This window comes from Pongo pygmaeus, chromosome 9, assembly GCF_028885625.2.
Source record: "Pongo pygmaeus isolate AG05252 chromosome 9, NHGRI_mPonPyg2-v2.0_pri, whole genome shotgun sequence".
NCBI lineage: Eukaryota > Metazoa > Chordata > Mammalia > Primates > Hominidae > Pongo > Pongo pygmaeus.
Genome location: NC_072382.2, coordinates 126,667,561 through 126,687,840, shown reverse-complemented (window position 1 = coordinate 126,687,840; position 20,280 = coordinate 126,667,561). Strand labels below are relative to the sequence as shown.

Here is a 20,280-nt window from a genome sequence, read left to right as displayed (position 1 = left end):
TAGCACAGACAAGCAACCAACTGCTGGGCTGCCAGTGCCCCCCATGCTGGAACCTGAGTTGGAGATTATCTCCTAAGCAGATACCTGCTTCCAAACTGGGGATGTAGGGCTTGGAAACTAGAAAATGCCAGGTCTGAGGGAGAGGAAAGAACAAGTCCAGCAATACACAGAGCTCTGTGTATTCAGAGGGAAGTTGGCAGGGTTGTGTTCGGGCAGAGAAACTCCGAGTGGTACAAAGGGGACGTGCCCAGAGTGGAGAAATCATGCTAATTGTCTGCACTAGAGCTGGAGAACGCCACCCAAAATGAAGAGAGAAAGGGGAGCCCTGTCCAGAGCCTCCAGGGCCCTGCGCCTCGCTCCTTTTGTCTACCTTCTTCTGATCCAGACAGGTAGGAGGCCAGAGGGTAAGAATGGGTCTGAAGAAAGGACCCGGGGCTTTTACAGCAGACGGAGGGGAGAGTGGAGGGCTTGAATGCCTTTGGGGCAGGAGTCGGGGAGAGCTCAGCTGCCATGGGAAGCATCTCAGGGAATTCAGGCATTAGCGTTGAACGTATTTCTTTATTTCGTGTGCCTCCCGCGCGGCCCCTGCCCCCTTCCCCCAAAAGGCTGCATGACTTTGGAGCTCCCACGGCATTCAGTACATTAGATGGCGGGCACTGGGCCATTTCGTATGGGATGACTTGTTGGCGTGGGCCAGTCTGGCATTCTTTCCAAGGGATTGTGGTGGGGCTTGAGGGGTGGGGGTAGGGGAAATCTTCTTTTTGTACCTCCCCAGCCCCCGACTCTGGCTTCTCTGAGTGTAAAAGAGTAAGGCAGATGAAAGAAGCTTTGGAGATAATGAGCCTCCTAGTGTGGGATAGTCATACCCACCTATCCACAATTCACTCCACTCCATAGCTGCTTACCTCCTCTACCGCCCCCTACCAATCCTTCAAGAAGTGATCTTATTTAAATATACCTATTTATGAGTACATACACATATGCGCACACACACACACACACAAACAATTACAGAGCACCTAGGAATTCACAACTTAGTGAGGCAAACAGATGTGGAGATCATTTTACTAAACTGCAGGAACTATCATAAGTCAATTATGCAGAGAATGCATAGCAATCAGAGAAAGGTCACCTACCCCATCCAGGAAGCTGGTGCTGGTGGAGGGGGGGTTGGTAGGGTAGGACACAGGGTGTGGGAATATCAGGGGGAGGTTTTCTGGTGAAGGAATGTGTGCACTGAATTTTAAAAGATGGGAAAAAAGGTAGGAGTATAAGTGGGTGTTAGGGTTGGGAAATGAGCAAAGGTCAACAGCTTGAAATAACATCAAGTGTTTAGTCAGAGCCCAGCAGTTCATCACTGCCGGAGAGAAAAGCATGAATTGAGTTAGGCAAGAGCTTTGTAAACCAGACTCATAATCTGGGGATTGAGAGGTGAGGGAGTGAGCGGTTTTTAATTTGGGAACTGTCAGGGTTACATGTACCTTTCAGATAGCTTACTCAGTCTGCAGGGGGCCATTGGAGGGGAAACTGGAGGCAAATAAAATAAGAAAGGAAGTTTGTATTCATTTTCTAGGGCTCCTATAACAAAATACCACAAACTGAGTGGCTTAAACAACAGAAATGCATTATCTCAAAGTCGTGGAAGCCAGAAGTGGGAGATAGAGGTGTCAGCAGGGCCATGCTCTCTCTGAAGCTTCTAGGGAGGGCTCTGCCCTAGGGTTCTCTCCTAGCTTCTGGTAATTCCTTGACTTGTGGCAGCATCACTCCAGTCTTGGTATGGCATTCCCCGTGTTTGCATGTCTATGTCCACATTTCCCCTTTTTATAAGGACACATACTAGATTAGGTCCATCCTACTCCAGTATGATCCCTTCTTATTAGATCTGCAGTGACCCCATTGCCAAATAAGGTCACATTCTGAGGTACTTGGGGGTTAGGACTTCAACGTATGAATTTGAGGGGAACACAAGTCAAAAAGCTATTGCAATAGATCAAGACAGAAATAGGAGAAATAACACGGACTGAAATTATAATAAAGATAGAGGGAATGAGGCATGTTGAGAAAATGTTTTAGAGGTAAAGTCAGGAGCTAGTGACCTGTAGGAAGTAGGAGGATTTAGGAAGGGAAGGAGGATTGCTGTGTGAAACCTTAAACAAAAAAAATGAGTATCATACATGTTTAGATTGAAATACTTATGAGGCTTCCGTGTGAAGATGTTACATAGCCTGGAGTTGGGTGGCAGAGAGGTCAGTGTTGGAGAGAGGTATTTGGCAGCCGTCAGCCCATAGGTGAGAGTTAAAACAATAAGAATAGATAATATTACTTAGGAGGGGAAAAACATGGGATGAAAATGAAACATCATGTAACCTCAAGATTTGTAGAGGAAGCAGAGGAAGAAATGCCCATTAAGGAGACAAAGAGAGAACAGTCAGAGAGACAGAAGGACTAGAAGCCTGTGGTGCTGTCCCAGAAAATCAAGGGAGTTGAGAGTTTTCAGGAGTAAATCAATACCATTGAATGTGTCAAAGAGATCCAATGTGACAAAGACCCGAAAGAGCCCATTGGATAAGGCAATTAAGAGGTTACTGTTGCCTTTGGTGAAATGACAATGAGCTGAAGAAATAATGAGAGCTGAAGGTATGGAGACAGTGAGTTGAGAATAGGAACGACACAAATACACAAAGCAGAGATGGCCCTAAACTCTTTCCGATGGTAAGGAAATCAATTATAATAATAATCAATTATTTCCTTACCATGATTTCCGATGGTAAGGAAATCAATGGTAAGGAAAAAAATTATAGAAAGATCACGTCAGTCAGTAAGACTGGGACAAAACAAAAGGTGATCAAAGATATTCTATGTGGAAAAATGTCACTTAGTAAATACACCAAAACATTCTAAATGTGGCCAGGAGCGGTGGCTCATGCTTGTAATCTCAGAACTTTGGGAGGCCTAGGCAGTTGGATGGCTTGAGCCCAGGAGTTCGAGACCAGCCTGAGCAACATGGCGAAACCCCATCTCTACAAAAATGTAAAAATTAGCCAGACCTAGTGGTGCATGCTTGTAATTCCAGCTACTCAGGAGGCTGAGGTGGGAGGATTGCTTGAACCAGGGAGGTCAAGGCTGCAGTTAGCCATGATCACATCACTGCACTTCAGCCTGAGTGACAGAGTGAGAACCTTTCTCAAAAAAAAAAATTATAATGTAAATTATGCTAATAGGATATTAGTTAATGACCTATGATAGATAAGAGGTAAGTGCTGGGAGAGGCCATTGTACTGCTGTGGACTAAAGAGTAATAAGAGCTGAGATTCTAGAAGGAATCCCTGCCATCCCTAATATATTATTTAGGAAAATGTCTGCTTCTGGGACCAATAAATTCCAAAATTTAAGTTCCTGGCATTAACTATGTGATAGTCCATTGTAGTTTCAGACTAGGCCTGGGAAGAGGAAGGACTCTACTCCATGGAGTTTTTCAGGGACCAAGCCAATGGAGCCCTATCAACTTTGACATGTCCTTCCAAAGATCACCATGAGGTTTATCTTCTTTTCTTCCAGGTAGATTATTTTATTTTATTTTTTTAATGGAGAAACATAAAAGGGAGACTTTGCTAAACAAGGTCTGTAAGTGATACGTATCACTTGCACTAGTTCTCTTTGCTACGACTCAGTCACACGGCCATACTTAACAACAAGGGAAGCTGGCTGGGAAATATAGTTTTTAGGATTGGCACTAAAGGGGAGACTGGACCATGTTGCCCTGGCTTCCCAAGATTTACCTTAGTCTTGTACTATGGCAGACACCACCAAGCTAGCCCTGAGGCGTCATGGAGCACACAGTCTTTAATACTCTGCCCCTGACATGGACAAATGAAGCTTTTCTAAATTCATCATTTTTATTTCCCAATTTTTAAATTCCAATTTACGAAACATTCAAATAAAAATTTCCTGGAGACCAGGACATTAACTGACAGACATAGGCACAGCATGCCGTAAATGTAGGTAAGCTGATTTTCAAGGTTGTATTCTCTGTAATACAAGAACTATTCCATCCTCTAGGGACCCAATAGAAACAAGTCTCTTACCTGGGTTCCATGCTCTTTAGCCCCAAGTTCACTCCCACATTGTAGGTGCTGTCATTTTTTAAATTGTTTATTAAAAATTACATGCAAGAAAGTACATTTAGCCTAAAGATACAGTTTGGTGAGCCTTTAAAAAGTTAACAAACCCATGTAATCAACCCTCAGATCAAGAAACAGAACATTTTGGCACCTCAGAATCACCCTCATACTATCTCAGTTACTACTGCCTTCCCTCTGGGATTATAGTGGTATCCTAACTTCTAATACAAATTAATTTTGCATGTCTTTCTATAAGTGGTATCATATGTATTCAGTCTTCTATGTCTGAACACCAAGTTTGTAGGATTCATCTACATTGTTGTCGTAGTTTGTTTGGTCTTACTGCTGTATAGTATTCCATTGTATGAATATGCCACAATTTATTTCTCTATTCAATTTTGATAGACACTTTGGTTGTTTCCAAACCAACCCAACCAACTTAGCCCCATTGGGGCTTTATGAACAGAGTTGTTACTGTTATACATCCTATTATAGTACACGTCTTTTGGAGAACAGATATGGGCATTTCTTTTGGGGATACACCTAGGAGTAGAATTGCTTAATTATAGGGTATTTGTGTGTTTAGCTTTCACAGACTTGGCCAAACGGTTTTCAAAAATGAATGTATCAGTTTACACTCCTGTCAACATGTATGAGAGTTTCAGATGATCCATATCTTCCCAATAATTGTATTGTCTTTTTTTCATTTTGGCCATCCTAGTGGGTATGAACTGGTATCAGATTCTGGTTTAAGGCTGGTGTGATGGCTCACATCTGTAATCCCAGCACTTTAAGAGGCCGAGGCATAAAGATTGCTTGAGGCCAGGAGTTCAAGACCAGCCTGGGCAATGTAGTAAGATCTCTTCTCTATGATTTTTTTTTAATTAGCTGAGTGTGGTGGTGTGTTCCTGTAGTCCCAGCTACTTGGGAGGTTGAGACAAGAGAATCTTTTGAGCCCAGGAGTTTGAGGCTGCAGTGAGGTATGATCACACCACTGCAGTCCAGCCTGGGCAACAGGGTGACACCTTGTCACTGAAAAAAAAAGAAGTTTAAAATTGTATTTCTATTAAAATTAATTGCCCATTTTCCTATTGTGTTGTTTGAATTTCTTTAAAATTGTGAACTTGTGGGAGTTTAAATTATATATTTTGCATATGAGCCTTTTATAGGATATATGTATTGCAAATATCTCCTCCCACTTTATGGTTTGCCTTTCACTTTCACAATGGTATCTTTTGATGAATAGAAGCTCTTAATTTTACTGAGTCTAATGTATCATGTCCTTCTTTGATGGTTACCACTTTCGTGTCCTTTATAAGAGATCTGTGTCTGCCCTCAAGTCAAGGACATAGTCTGTTTTCTTTTTCAAACATTGTTGTTTTACCTTTCATATTTAGATCTGCAATCCATCCAAAATTAATATTTCTGTAAGGTGTGAGGTAAGAGTCAATTCGTTTTTATCCTACATGGCCCAGCACTATTTTGTGAAAAGCATTTTTCTCCCTGCACTGCAGTATCACCTTTGTCATCATTTGAGCAATCATATTTAAGTCTGTTTTCAGACTTTCTGTTGATCTATTTGTCTATCTTCATGTCAAGATCACAAAGTAAACCTCCTGGGATTTTGATTGGCATTGTATTAAATTATAAATCAGTTTAGGAGAATTGACAGCTTAACAAGAGTGACTGTTCCAGTCCACAAACATGGTAACTCTCTGTGTGCCATCTTAATACCTATTAACTAAGTACACATTCCTGAACATCTACACTCCTTAGATTGTAGATAAAAAGCTACCAGCTCCTTTCTTCCTGGATCCCAAAAGCCTTCTTCACAGCTTCTGTTTCCTGGTTTTCTCTCACATCCCTGAATAATTAGCACTTCAAATGACTTGTAGGCCTCAACAGGATAACAATGTAAGAATACAACACAGCAGCCCCAACATCACACAGTAAGTGATGCACCTATACAGTAACAGCAAAGGAGGGGGGTGGTTTTCTCAGACCCTCATTAATTAGGAATAATATTAAAAACCAAAAGCAGAAACAATATGTTTTCCTTTTAGGAAACCGAGGTGTTCTGCCCTTGGATTATTAGATGCAGTTCTGGCTACCACACCATAAAAGGGAATAATACAGTTGGAAAAAGCTCAAGGAAGGGTATCTATGATGGCCAAAAGGATGAAGAGACTTCTTTATGGAGACAGACCCAAACTAAACCAAAAACTTTTCAGATGAAAAGGGACATGGTAGCAGCCTTTGGTGTTAGGGAATATGGATAAGGTGTGTATAGACCAAATCCTAGAACACACATTTGGCACTACCCCATTGACACTTTTAAAAGGTAAATTTAAGACAAATACTGGCGAAAAGAAACTTTGGCCCAGCAAAGGGAGCACATAAAAATGAGTGGATGATGATTTCTCTAAAGGACGACCCATTAAGAAAAGCCAAGGCTATCTGCAGGTGCATTCTTATACCCTAAAATTTGACATTCCCCGGCATCGCAGCAGCTCAAAATCCTACTTGAGGAGTGGCCACCGATCTACCCCAGTACTGCATTGTTGAGGTTGATAGGGTACAACTTGCTGAGATCTCATTTCCTTTTCTTCAGCCTCTGGTGGGAACAGAAACTTTCTATATTATGATGCCTTGGAGACAATGATTAAGTTAATCACTTCTCAAGGTTGAGTGGTCCTAGTCCTTTTATTTCCACTCTGGACCTTAGTTGTGAGCTATTTCCTCATTTCTGTGTCGTGCTTTGGCTCCTGTCCCAGTTCTCTGTGTGTCCCTTGAAAGTTGTGAAACCCTGAACTTAATACAGAGCATGATTTTGGCTAGAGTTTTTGGGAAACTGTTTGCTCAGCAAACTGCTCTCTCTGTCAGCTTTCAAGAAAGACTCCTTCATTCACTTATGAACACGTGTGATACATCCTTTTGACCCACGGACATGCCCATGTTCACAGGCATGATGAGGGGACTTATCTAGAGGAGAGTAAGCCTCAGGCAATCTGTAGGCCATAACTCCTCCAGTATTTTTATCCAGAACAAATCAACTTTAAATTGGCAGAAAGGCTTCAGGGAGAAATACATAGCAAAAAGGCTACTAAGACTTTGGATGGGACAGGAGAGCATGGAAGCCAGGGAAGCTCCAGGAGGCCACAGAAGATAGAAGGGAGAGGGGAAATCCCTTCCACTTGTTTTTGAGGTTGTCACTGTCCAGATTCCCAGAAGAAGGAAATGAGAATCCTCAAAGTTTGGTGCCTGGGGACATTACACCTGTGAACCCCGAATATCTCAGACAGGTGTCAGTTATTTTACAAAGTTTATTTTGCCAAAGTTGAGGATGCACACCTGTGACACAGCCTCGGGGGTCCTGATGACATGTGCCCAAGGTGGTCAGAGCATAGTTTGGTTTCATACATTTTAGGAAGACATTAGACATCAATCAACATACGTAAGATGAACGTTGGTTCAGTCCAGAAAGATGGGACAACTCTTAAGTCGGGAGAGGGCTTCCAGGTCATAGGCAGATAAGAGACAAATGGTTGCATTATTTTGAGTTTCTTTTTTTGATTAGTCTTTCCAAAGGAGGCAATCAGATATGCATTTATCTCAGTGAGCAGAGGGGTGACTTTGAATAGAATGGGAGGCAGGTTTGTCATAAGCAGGCCCAGCTTGATTTTCTCTTTAGCTTAGTGATTTTGGGGCCCCAAGATTTATTTTTCTTTCACACACCAATTTACTAAACTCCAGGATGGCTCTGCACATGTAACCCTCACATGCATAGCATACTGCTGCACACTGGGTCCTGAGAAAGGGGATAGATGTTCCCCAGCTATTTGATCATCACCCCAGTGGCCTTTAATAAAGCTCATGACTTTTTTCAGGGCCACCTCTTGTTATACATACCAAAGCCTATTTGCCTACTCAGGGAAATTCGAAAGTTTGTTTTTCTAAATCAAGCCATGCCTTGGACCTAGCAGTTGATAGTCACATAAATTAAGAATTGGAAGAAACCTTATGGATCATGTGGCCAAATGGACTTTAGTCTGATGCACAGAGCCAATAGGGATTCCCAGTTGCTCCTTGGGTTATTGAGGGGGATAGGACTCATCCCCACCACCTCTTCTACCAAAGCAGGTGAGATGGAACCATATTGTCCTTTTCTGTTTTTATTTAAGATTTTGTGGGAAGAAAGTATCATTAATTTTTAAAAATCTGAAAATAGTTTATGTTGTTTATTTTACTTGCCCCAAATTAAGATTTTCGTTCAACAGCAAGCATATGATATTCACACATTCAGCTTTAATCAGTAGAGCTGTCTCTTCTGCTTTAATTAATTAATTTACTTATTTATTTATTTTTTGAGACAGAGTCTTGCTCTGTCGCCCAGCCTGGAGTGCAGTGGTGCAATCTCAGCTCACTGCAACCTCCACTTCCCAGGTTCAAGCGATTTTCCTGCTTCAGCCTCCATAGTAGCTAGGATTACAGGTGTGTGCCACTGTGCCCAGCCTGTTTCTTCTACTTTTAAGGTTTTGTGGTTCTAACATTCCTGGCAGGTAACAAATCATAGAATGTCAGAGCTAAGTCCAGGTGTGAATGGCCCACGCCTGTAATCCCAGCACTTTGGGAGGCCAACACGGGTGGATTGCTTGAGCTCAGGAGTTCAAGACCAGCCACCTGGGCAACAAGGTGAAATCCCGTTTCTACAAAAAAATACAAAAAAAAAAAACCTAGCCGGGTATAGTGGCACATGCCTGTGGTCCCAGCTACTTGGAAGGCTGAGGTGGGAGGATCGCTGGATCCTGGGAGGCAGAGGTTGCAGTTAGCCAAGATCGCACCACTGCACTTCAGTCTGGATAACACAGTGAGACCTTGTCAAAAAAAAAAAGTCAGAGCTAAGAAGCCCCGCTAGAGATCTTAGGGTCCTGCTACTTCATTATACAGAGGAGGAAGCTGAGGCCCAGCAAGGTATAAAAATAGTTGGCCTTTCCTTGGCCATTTCCAAAGATGAGGAGCTCACTACTCAGCAAAGCACTTTTTCCAAAAATGGATCTAATATGTTTAGTAACCGCGCAGTGGCTCATGCCTGTAATTCCAGCACTTTGGGAGGCTGAGGCAGGCAGATCACAAGGTCAGGAGATTGAGACCATCCTGGCTAACATGCTGAAACCCCGTCTCTACGAAAAAATACAAAAAAATTGGCCGGGCGTGGTGGCGGGTGCCTGTAATCTCAGCTACTGAGGAGGCTGAGGCAGGAGAATGGCGTGAACCCAGGAGGTGGAGCTTGCAGTGAACTGAGATTGCACCACTGCACTCCAGCCTGGGTGACAGGACAAGACTCTGTCTCAAAAAAAATTATTTTTTGCTTTGATCTTCACCACCAACCTTTTCGTTTAATTGCCTCTTGGTTTGGTCTGGGCCCTCCAAGCACGAGGAGAGAAATAAGGAATTAAAAGGTACAGCTCAGTTTCCTCAACACTGAACGGCAGCAGCAGCAGAGTGAGAAATACGGGTCAGAAAGAATGAGGGAGCTTCAGAGGGAATACCATCAAAGGAAGCGGCAGGGGGTGCAGAGGGACTGAGAATCTGGCGTGTATGTGTCTATTCACCTAAACTCAGCCCTGCTCCCAACCGGCGTCCTCTCCAGAAGACCCTCCTTCGGGTGGTTGGATTGCTTTACAAGGCCAGGTGACACCAAATAACAGCATCTTTTCAGATCCCAAAGCTCCTAAGAGGTCTCTGAAATGCCCTCTGGATAGGGCATCCATTGGACAAGTGGTAAAATCCCAGAATTACAAGGCTGGAACAAACCAATGAGACCATCTAGCCTACTACTCCTTTTATCTATGGGGAAACTGAGCTCCAAGGAGATGGGACCCTCCTAAGTCATGTATCAATAATAAGGCCCAAAACTCTGCTCAATTTTGTGTTCTGTCTGCTATATGACAATGACTAATATGCATATTGTACTTTCCAATCCTGTGAGCTTGATAAGGCAGTTGCTGTTGTTATTTTTTTATTTTTTATTTTTTTGAGATGGAGTCTTCCTCTGTCACCCAGGCTCAAATGCAGCAGCACTATCTCAGCTCACTGCAACCTCTGCCTCCTGGGTTCAAGCGATTCTCGTGTCTCAGCCTCCCGAGTAGCTGGGATTACAGACACGTGCCACAACACCCGGCTAATTTTTTGTATTTTTAGTAGAGACGGGGTTTTGCCATGTTGGCCAGGCTGGTCTCCAACTCCTGACCTCAGGTGATCTGCCCATCTTGTGGGCAGATCCCAAAGTGCTGCGATTACAGGCGTGAGCCACCGTGCCCAGCCTTGTTATTATTATCCTTATTTTACAAATGAGAAGAATGAGTACCCAAATCCACATAGCCAGTAAGAGGTAGAGCCCAGCCTGAAAAAGCTTTTCTGATTCTAAGCTCTTTGTTCTACCCATCCCAAATCCCTCTTCTAGGGGTACAGATTGGGCTGGAGTTTGGGTGAATTCCCAAAACCACCTTCCTAGTTGCAGGACTATTCTGCACAGAGTGAGCCTAGTAAGATGCTACATGCATCGCAAAAAAAACGGGGAGAGGCTCTCGGTATAACTAGAAAGGGGTCTTCAGGCCCCTAAGCTTTCCCTTTACTGGCACTGTCTCATGACCTGCTCCTTTCTTTGTGAATCTGTGTTCCATGCTTTCTCCATCTCCTCACCCTCCCAATCCCCAATCAAGAAGATCTGACAAATTCACCCAGAGGTCTAATGACCTATAAGCTTCATAGGGGTAGGGATTTTTATTGGCTTTGCTCATTGCTATATCCTAAAGACACAGAAAAGTGTCCAGCAGATAGGAGATGTTCAATAAATATTTTTATGAATGGAGCACATAGGGTGTGGGTGAGCCACAAGAGAAAGGCAATAGACAAAGTGCCGGAGAGGCAGAGGGCCGGGTGGAAGAAGGATTGAAGGCCATGAGATGGCTGTGAGAGAGAACAAAGGGGCAGAAGTGCAGAGCTACCATGGGGGAGGAGATAGCACCCAGGCTTAAGAAGCCAGGATTGGCAGGGAGTGAAGAGCCAGAGAGGCGAAGCTTTGGGAGATCAGAGGGCTTAAAGTTGGGAGTGGGCTAAGGAGCCCAGGGCCTGATGCTTCCCTCTTCCTCATGGGCCTCTGTTCACAGACCCCCTGGAGGGGGTGAACATCACCAGCCCCGTGCGCCTGATCCATGGCACCGTGGGGAAGTCGGCTCTGCTTTCTGTGCAGTACAGCAGTACCAGCAGCGACAGGCCTGTAGTGAAGTGGCAGCTGAAGCGGGACAAGCCAGTGACCGTGGTGCAGTCCATTGGCACGGAGGTCATCGGCACACTGCGGCCTGACTATCGAGACCGTATCCGGCTCTTTGAAAATGGCTCCCTGCTTCTCAGCGACTTGCAGCTGGCCGATGAGGGCACCTATGAGGTCGAGATCTCCATCACCGACGACACCTTCACTGGGGAGAAGACCATCAACCTTACTGTAGATGGTAAAGCGCTCTGGCAGGGAAAGAGGCAAGACTGGCAGGTGGGACTGGGGAAGGGTCTGCCCAGCGCACCAGCTAGACCAAGGGAAAACCAACCCAAAAGGCACTTGGGAGCTGAGAATGAGGCAAGTGGATGTTAGAAGTTGGCAGACAGGCACAGCACAACTAACATGTAGAGTGATTGCCATGTGCCAGAAACTATTCTAAGTGCTTTGCATATGTTGACTCATGTAATGCTTATAATAATCTGGGGATAGTTAATATCATTATCCTAATTTTGCAGATGAGGAAAGTGAGCCACTGAAAGGTTGAATAACTTGCCCAAGGTCACACAGCTAGAAGTGACAGAGCCAAGATTTGAACCTAAACAGTTGGACCTAGGCTTAGCCCAGCTGAAATATCTTCCTGGCTGGGTCAGTTTAAGACATTAAAGCCCAGGGTTCATGGCAAGGCATTTGGAAAGAGGGAATGAGGGCAACACCATGTCTGCATTGTTCAGCATTGTACCCGCTGTGCCTAGTTAGTGCTCCATAAATAGTCAGTGAACGAATGAATAAGTGATGGGAAAGAACTGGACTAGGATGTCTGAAGTCTTCTCAGCCCACAGATTGAGTTGGAAGGTACTGTTAAAGGTGTGTTGGAAGGCAGGGAGCTACAAAGGGGAAGGGAGACACTTGTTAGCCAATGACTCACAGGCTCCCCCATTCCTGCGGCTCAGTGCCCATTTCGAGGCCACAGGTGTTGGTGGCTTCAACCACTGTGCTGGAGCTCAGCGAGGCCTTCACCTTGAACTGCTCACACGAGAATGGCACCAAGCCCAGCTACACCTGGCTGAAGGATGGCAAGCCCCTCCTCAATGACTCGAGAATGCTCCTGTCCCCCGACCAAAAGGTGCTCACCATCACCCGCGTGCTCATGGAGGACGATGACCTGTACAGCTGCGTGGTGGAGAACCCCATCAGCCAGGGCCGCAGCCTGCCCGTCAAGATCACCGTATACAGTGAGTTTCCCTGCAGACTTTCCTTTAGGACTCAAAGCCCCGAGAGGCAGGTGACCATGAGGGACTGAGGACATCCCAAAGAAATGTCACTGGGGGGAGGGGAACAGAGATGGGCCAACTATCCATGGAGGACACCAACAGGTGGCCAATGGGTTCTGTGCAAGCTCCACCACCAGCATCAGCCAGGCATGCAGCCTGGGGCTACCCATCTCTTCCTTCCATGGCAGGAAGTTCTGCTCACCACATCTTGCCCCTTTGAAGTCCCTCCTGCCTCTCTGCTTCTCTCTCTCCCTAGGAAGAAGCTCCCTTTACATCATCTTGTCTACAGGAGGCATCTTCCTCCTTGTGACCTTGGTGACAGTCTGTGCCTGCTGGAAACCCTCCAAAAGGTCTGGGTAACTCTCCTGAGCACCTGAGTCCTTCAATCCATCCTAAACCTAAGCCCCATTATTTTCTTAAGTCTCTTTAAATGCCTTTCCTCCCAGGGCTCTGCATCTCTTTCCAAGAGACCCATTCTTCCGTTGTGTATGCAACAGCATCTTGTGCTCCAAAGCCCCCACAACGCCAGCACCAGTAACAATAGTTTTTTTCACTTGCCAACCACCTTTTTTGGGACCAGGCACTGTGGCTGTGGTTAGCCTGCTACCTTTTAAGTATGATTATCTGCAGTTTACAGATAATGACACTGAGACTCAGATTGGTTAAATGACTTGCCCACAGTCACAACGCTAGTGACAGACTCAAGGTGCAAACCTAGATGTGATTCATTCCAAAGCTCAGGAACTGTACCCAGCCCATCTTCCTGTCACAAGGCCTCTTTTATGGCCATCAGATCCCTCCCTGTGTCCCCGCTGGATCTTCTGCTCACATTCAATAATTCGGCTCATGGTGGGGCTGAATTGATTCACAGGAAACAGAAGAAGCTAGAAAAGCAAAACTCCCTGGAATACATGGATCAGAATGATGACCGCCTGAAACCAGAAGGTGAGCTCCCAGCCACCCATTCACCCCTCCCATCAACACTCAGATCAGTGGGCTGCTGGGAAAAGGCAGAACTGGGCGACAAGGAAAACAGCTCTGCAGGGACCCTTCCCCCACCAACTGCACGAAGACTGCAGAGGAGGGAGAGGTTTGGCCAAGGTAGGAGCCAGGATATTCAGATATGTTGGTGGAGGTTGTGGCGGGCCATTTGGGAAGCACAGAGAGTAGGTGCCGGCTGGTGGGGAGAGTCTGTACCTGGGCCAGCCACCCGCTTCTCTCCCCTGTGCAGCAGACACCCTCCCTCGAAGTGGTGAGCAGGAACGGAAGAACCCCATGGCACTCTATATCCTGAAGGACAAGGTGAGCGGCTCTGGACTGGGTACCCAGAAACATGCAGTTAGCCCCTCCCACATGACTGGTGCTAGGGAGCCATACTATATTCCTATCCCTTTATAGCAGCAGTCCCCAACTTTTTGGCACCAGGGACTGGTTTCACGGAAGAAAATTTTTCCATGGATGGTGATGCAGGTGGTTTCAGGATGAAACTGTTCCACCTCAGATCATCAGGCATTGGATTCTCTTAAAGAGCGTGCAACCTAGATCCCTCGCATGCGCAATTCACAATAGGGTTTGTGCTCCTACAAGAATCGAATGCAGCCACTAATCTGACAGGAGGCGGAGCTCAGGCAATAATGCAAGCCATGGGGCGTGGCTGTAAATACATATGAAGCTTTGCTCTCTGGCCTACCGCTCACCTCCTGCTCTGCCGTTCCCTTCCTAACAGGCCACGGACCAGTACCAGTCCTCGGCCTGGGGTTGGGGACCCCTGCTTTATAGTACTCAGAATAACCCTGTGAAATACTTGTGTCATGCACATTTTAGAGATTAGAAAAAACAAGGCTGTGAGATTAAATGACTTGCTCAGGATTAAACAAGTCAATGAGTGGCAGATCTAGGTTTCAAACCTAGGTCTTTGGACACCAGTTCTGGTGATTTCCCCAGTATTCCACAACTAACTCTGTCCCAGGCTGTCCACGACGGGTGGAAAGAGGAGAGTAAAGGGGAAAAGCACTCAAATCATCGCATTTCAACATTTACTTAAACACCTATTATGTGCTAGGAGGCCCCATGGCATAACGCCAGGAAAACCAGACCTGTCTACAGCCTTCCAGGAGGTGGGCGTGCAGAGGGAAACTGGGTCCCTCCCCTCAGAATTCCAGCAAGCTCTAACACCAGGCGCGCTCCCAGGCTGGGCTGACTGTCCCCTGACCCCTGCGGCGCGTGTCCTTGCAGGACTCCCCGGAGCCCGAGGAGAACCCGGCCCCGGAGCCTCGAAGCGCGACGGAGCCCGGCCCGCCCGGCTACTCCGTGTCGCCCGCCGTGCCCGGCCGCTCACCTGGGCTGCCCATCCGCTCTGCCCGCCGCTACCCGCGCTCCCCAGCGCGCTCCCCAGCCACCGGCCGGACACACACGTCGCCGCCCAGGGCCCCGAGCTCGCCCGGCCGCTCGCGCAGCGCCTCGCGCACACTGCGGACTGCGGGCGTGCACATAATCCGCGAGCAAGACGAGGCCGGCCCGGTGGAGATCAGCGCCTGAGCCGCCTCGGGACCCCCTGAGAGGCGCCCGCGGTCTGCGGCCAGTGGCCCGGGGGAGGGCTGGGGCTGGGAAGCCGGGGCGCGGCGCGCTGCGGGCGAGGGGAGGTCCCGGCGGGGCGCGGGTGTCTCGGGTGTGAACGTGTATGAGCATGCGCAGGCGGAGGCGGGTGCGCGGAGGCGGCAGAGTGTTGATGTGGTGAAACCGGGTCGCATTTGCTTCCGGTTTACTGGCTGTGTTCTCACTTGGTATAGGTTGTGCCCTCTTAGGACCACATAGATTATTACATTTCTGGCCCAATACCCAAAAGGGTTTTATGGAAACTAACATCAGTAACCTAACCCCCATGATTATCCTGTGCTCTTCCTAGGGAGCTGTGTTGTTTCCCACCCACCACCCTTCCCTCTGAACAAATGCCTGAGTGCTGGGGCACTTTGTTTTTTTGCAAGCTCAGATTAGAGAGGCCACTTTCCCAAAATCCAAAGCTGCACTAAGCTAAGGAGAAGCCAGATGCCGGTTACTGGGTGTGCAGGGGCTGTTCTGAGCTGGAGGGATCATTCTGAAGGCCTTCTTTCCTGGGCACCTGGTACCTGGGGACCTACAAGGTGGTGAGGGAAGGGTACGAGTACATTCCTTTTCCCTCTGACCTGGGCGCTAGCAAGGGCAAAGAACCCGAGCCTGCCAGCTTGGCCTCCTCCCAGAGCCTCCCTCAGAGGCATGCCATGCCAAGCATTCTTTCTGTCTCTGTTCATGCATAAAAGAGATGGACGGGCTTATTCTTGTAAAGAAGTGAATTTCACTTACTCCCCTGGCCCAGAAAACTAGACCAAGTGAGGAGCCGTTTTAGCTCATCAAACTCATATATTCGTCCTGGCTTCCTTACAAAACAAGCCTTTCAAACAATCATTGTCCTCAGGAAAGTTGTTGAGCTTCCTCCAGCTGTGAGAATAAGTCCTAATCTCCAGAGAAATGATGGGGGGGAGGAGGCTTATTGCTTCCCAGCATTTCGGGGGAACATGATCCAACCCCTGGCCTCCTGCCACCCATCTGCCCTGCTCCCACATGCTCAGGTCCCAGGGCACAGAAAAAGGGCAGACTCCCTAATCACACTAACATCAAAATAAAGAGGCTGGGCCGCTGTGTAGCCAGGACATGCCCATGCCACCACCTATTGAACAGTTCATAGGAGTGGCAGTAATCTACTGTGTGAGGAGAGAGGGCAATTAAAAAGCTGAAAGAGAAGGAGGCCCTCTGCGTATTCTGTCCCCTCCTCCTTAATGCCTCCAAGGGTCCTTGCATCCCTAGCCTCCTAAACTCCAGCTCTGATTCGCCATCAACCCGTGGAGCAATTCCAAGGCCCCTGTTACCCATCACCTCCACACCAGGTCAAGTTTTGTCTCAGCCCCAAAGGCACTGACATTTCTAGTTTGCCCCCTCTGCCCTGACCCCAACAGCATGGCTGTCTCAGCTCCCCGTCCCTCGGCACTTCCCCAGGCTCATTTGAGCAGGTGTGCCTTCGCAGCTCCCCTAAACTTCCCAGGTGCCTCATCCATAATGAGATAATGCATGTAGGGGAAAAGTTTCTCAGGAAGGTGGCAGAGGCAGCAGGACTTGGATAAGGAGTACCTGCTTGTCAGCCTTGAGACGCACAGGTGAAGGTTAGGGTGAGATGAGAACATGCCATACCCTGGTGCTGAATCCCTGAGGGGCCAGCTTGCCAGGCTTAAGCCAAATCTGCCTTAAATTGGGGGTGGGAGGGGTAAGTAAGGAAGTGGGGTTTGTTTGTTTGTTTTTGTGTTGTTTTCATCTTCATCTTTGTATTACTAGCATTCAGCAGAGTGCCTAGCACATACTGGATGCTCAATAAACTTTTGATGAAATGAAATGACAACTTTATTCCACATAAACAAGGGTAACAAAACAAGCTGCTTAAATATACCAGTCATTTCCCTTCTTCTCCTCTTCTTTCACCTCCTTTACCCTCTTTCTAAACCCCAAATTGTCCATTCCAAAATCACTTACCCATTCATTCATTTACTTATTCAGGTGTTCTTTTATTTATTCAACAAACATTTGTTTATCTATCATGGACTAGGCCCTGTGCTAGACACTGCTGATACAGCATAACTATGTCAGGAAGACAGATCAGTAAACAGATGATTACAATATAGTGTGTAAAATGCAATGGCAGAAGTAGATACAAGGTGCTCTGGGAGCATGTAGATTAGATGTCAGCAAAGGCATCTTGGAGGAGAACAGACCTGAGTTGAGTCTTTCTTAGAAAGACGTGTTAGTTAATCTGGTTTTTAAAAGTATGAGAGGACACACTCCAAGCAGAGGGAGAAGCATGTATAAAAGCTTGGAAATGCAAGACACGATGTGGGGGAATTCAGGGTACTGAGCCTAGCAGCTGATGAAATTATTTCAGGAAAGTATACAAAGTAGAAGGTGAAGAAAGCTGCAGACAGATTTCTGAGGACATCAGTATGTGTAGAAAGTTTAAAAGGACCTCACCAAGAAGTCTAAAAAGGCACAGCCAGTAAGAGAGGAGAATATATAGGAGACAACTATATCACACAATCAAAAGAACAAGAGAGTTTCAAGAAAAAGGGAGCATTCGAGACTGCAAGGGCAGGGGGCTCACATATGAAATGAAGTTAAAAGTGCATGTTAAATTTGGCAACAATGAAAACATTGAGTGACTTGGCATAAGTAGTTTCAGACATGTAGTAGGGGTTAAAGCCAGATTGCAATAGGTAAAAAGTGATATGTGGAACTTCTCGGCTAAATACTTGAGACTAGATGTTTGAGAGGTCTTCCTGTTTCAAAACAATTAGGTCCTGCTTAAATGATATTTGTTTTGCATTGCTGGCTTCAAGAGATGGGGGAATTTGTTTTTTTCAGACGGAGTCTCACTCTTGTCACCCAGGCGGGAGTGCAATGGCACAGTCTAGGCTCACTACAACCTCTGCCTCCCAGGTTCAAGTGATTCTCCTGCCTCAGCCTCCCGAGTAGTTGGGACTACAGGCACGTGCCACCATGTTTGGCTAATTTTTGTATTTTTGTTAGAGACAGGGTTTCACTATGTTAGCCAGGCTGATCTCAAGCTCCTGACCTCATGTTCCACCCACCTCAGCCTCCCAAAGTGCTGGGATTACAGGCGTGAGCCACTTGCCTGCCAGAGATGGGGGAAATTTTTAAGCAGCCAGAAGTAAAACAAAATTTAAAAGCACAGTGAGCTCAAAGTACTTAGCACTCATTAAATATGAGATTACCAAGGGAGGTGAAGCAAGATGGCTGAATAGAAGCCTCCACTCTTTGTCTTCCCTGCAAAAACACCAGATTGAACAACTATTCACGCAAAAAAAGCACCCTCATAACAACAAACATCCAATGAGTGATCACAATACCTGGTTTTAACTTCCTATCACTGAAAGAGGCACCGAAGAAGGTAAGAAAGACAGTCTTGAATTGCTGACACCACCCCTCCCTCATCATCCAGCAGCTGCCACATGGAACAGACAGAGAATCTCTGCACTTGCAGGAGGAAGAGTGCAGTCATTGTGGGACTTTGCATTGGAACCCAGTGCTGCCCTGTCACAGTGAGAAACAACACCAGGCAGAATTCAGCCAGCATCCACGGAGGGAGCATTTAGACCAGCCCTTGCCAGAGAGGAATTACACATCCCAGTGGTTGGAACCTGAGTTCCAAAAAGACTCATGACCATGGGTTAAAGTGCTCTGGGGTCCTAAATAAACTTTTAAAAGTCTGTCTAGGACACAAGGACTGCAATTCTAGGGGGAACTCATGATGCTGTGCTGGGCTTGAAGCCAGTGGACTTGGGGGGCATATGATCTAGTGAGATACCAGCTGGTGCAGCCAAGGGAGTGCTTGCATCATCCCTCTGCCAACACCAGGCATCACAGCTTGCAGCTTTGAAAGAGACTCCTTTCTGCGGCTCGAGGAGAGAAGCAGGAAGAGTAAACAGGACTGTGTATTGCAACTTGGATATCAGCTCAGCCACAGTAGAACAGGGCATAAGACAGAGTCCTGAGTCCCCCATTTCAGGCCCTAGCTCCCAGACAACATTTCTAGACATGCTGGGCCAGAAGGGAACCCATTGGTTTGAAGGGAATGACCCAGTACTGGCAGCATTCATCACCTGCTCTCTCTAGAGCCCAAGGGCCCTCAATAATTTGCAGTAGAACCCAGGTAGTACTTGCCGTTGGCCTTGGGTGAGACTAAGAGACATGTTGGCTCCAGATGTCACCAAGCACCTTTCCAGCTGTGGTGGCTATGGGAAGGGGCTCCTTCTGCTTGAGAAAAGTAGAAGGAAGGATAAAGGGGTCTTTGTCTTGCAGTTTAGGTACCAGTGTGGCCTCAGTAGGGTAGAGAAACAAATGGGCTCTTGGGGTCCCCAATTCCAGGGTTTGGCTCTTGTATGGCACTTCTGGACATGTCCTAGTGGCCATAGTGGAGCCCACTGCCTTGAAAGGAGAGTCCTATGCTTGGCAGCATTCATAAGCTGACTCAAGAGCCCTTGATCCATGGATGAACATCAGGAGTAGCCAGGCAGTATTCACCGTGGGCCTGGGGCAGTGGTGACCAAGGGAAGAGACACCTCTGCTTGAGGAAAGGAGAGGGAAGAGTGGAAAAGACATTGCCTTGGGCTTGGGTGCCAGCTCAGCTGCAGTAGAATAGAGCACCAGGTAGATTCCTAAAGTTTCTTACCCCAGGCCCTGGCTCCCAGGTGGCATCTCTGGACCTGCCCAGGACTGGTGGAAACTTGGCACCCTGAAGTAATGGATACAAGTCTGGCTAGCGTTGCCACCTGCTGACTCTAGAGCCTTAGGACCTTGAGTGAACATAGCTGGTAGCCAGACAGTGGTTACCACAGGCCTTTGGTGACACCTGGTGCTGTGCTGGCTTCAGGTCAGACCCAGCACAGTCTCAGTGGTGGTGGCCATAGGGGTACTTGTGTCACCCTTCTTCCAGCTCCAGACAGCTCAGCACACACAGAGAGAGAGAAGGAGACAGAGAGAGAGAGAGAGGAGGAGAGGAGAGGAGAAAGAGAGA

General features: G+C 46.9%; 2 protein-coding genes across 4 annotated transcripts; one reads left to right on the top strand and one right to left on the bottom strand.

Moving 5' to 3' along the window:
• The first annotated feature begins 97 nt into the window (after positions 1 to 97).
• HEPACAM (hepatic and glial cell adhesion molecule) lies at positions 98 to 16,866 on the top strand. Of its 3 annotated transcripts, none has more exons than XM_054441077.2 (7): positions 98 to 389; positions 11,291 to 11,632; positions 12,348 to 12,629; positions 12,925 to 13,018; positions 13,540 to 13,613; positions 13,900 to 13,970; positions 14,904 to 16,866. In XM_054441077.2, exons 1-7 carry the CDS (start codon positions 305 to 307, stop codon positions 15,204 to 15,206), a joined length of 1,251 nt encoding a protein of 416 aa, XP_054297052.1. In that variant the 5' UTR covers positions 98 to 304; the 3' UTR covers positions 15,207 to 16,866. The 3 variants fall into 3 exon arrangements, with proteins under 3 accessions (XP_054297052.1, XP_054297051.1, XP_054297054.1); XM_054441076.2 differs by having other exon boundaries at positions 13,540 to 13,769; XM_054441079.2 differs by having other exon boundaries at positions 13,903 to 13,970; positions 14,904 to 15,206.
• Positions 16,274 to 17,082, bottom strand: HEPN1 (hepatocellular carcinoma, down-regulated 1). The gene has a single exon (XM_054441080.2). The coding sequence runs from the start codon at positions 16,572 to 16,574 to the stop codon at positions 16,308 to 16,310; it is 267 nt and encodes an 88-aa protein (XP_054297055.2). The 5' UTR covers positions 16,575 to 17,082; the 3' UTR covers positions 16,274 to 16,307.
• Positions 17,083 to 20,280: the final 3,198 nt, after the last annotated feature.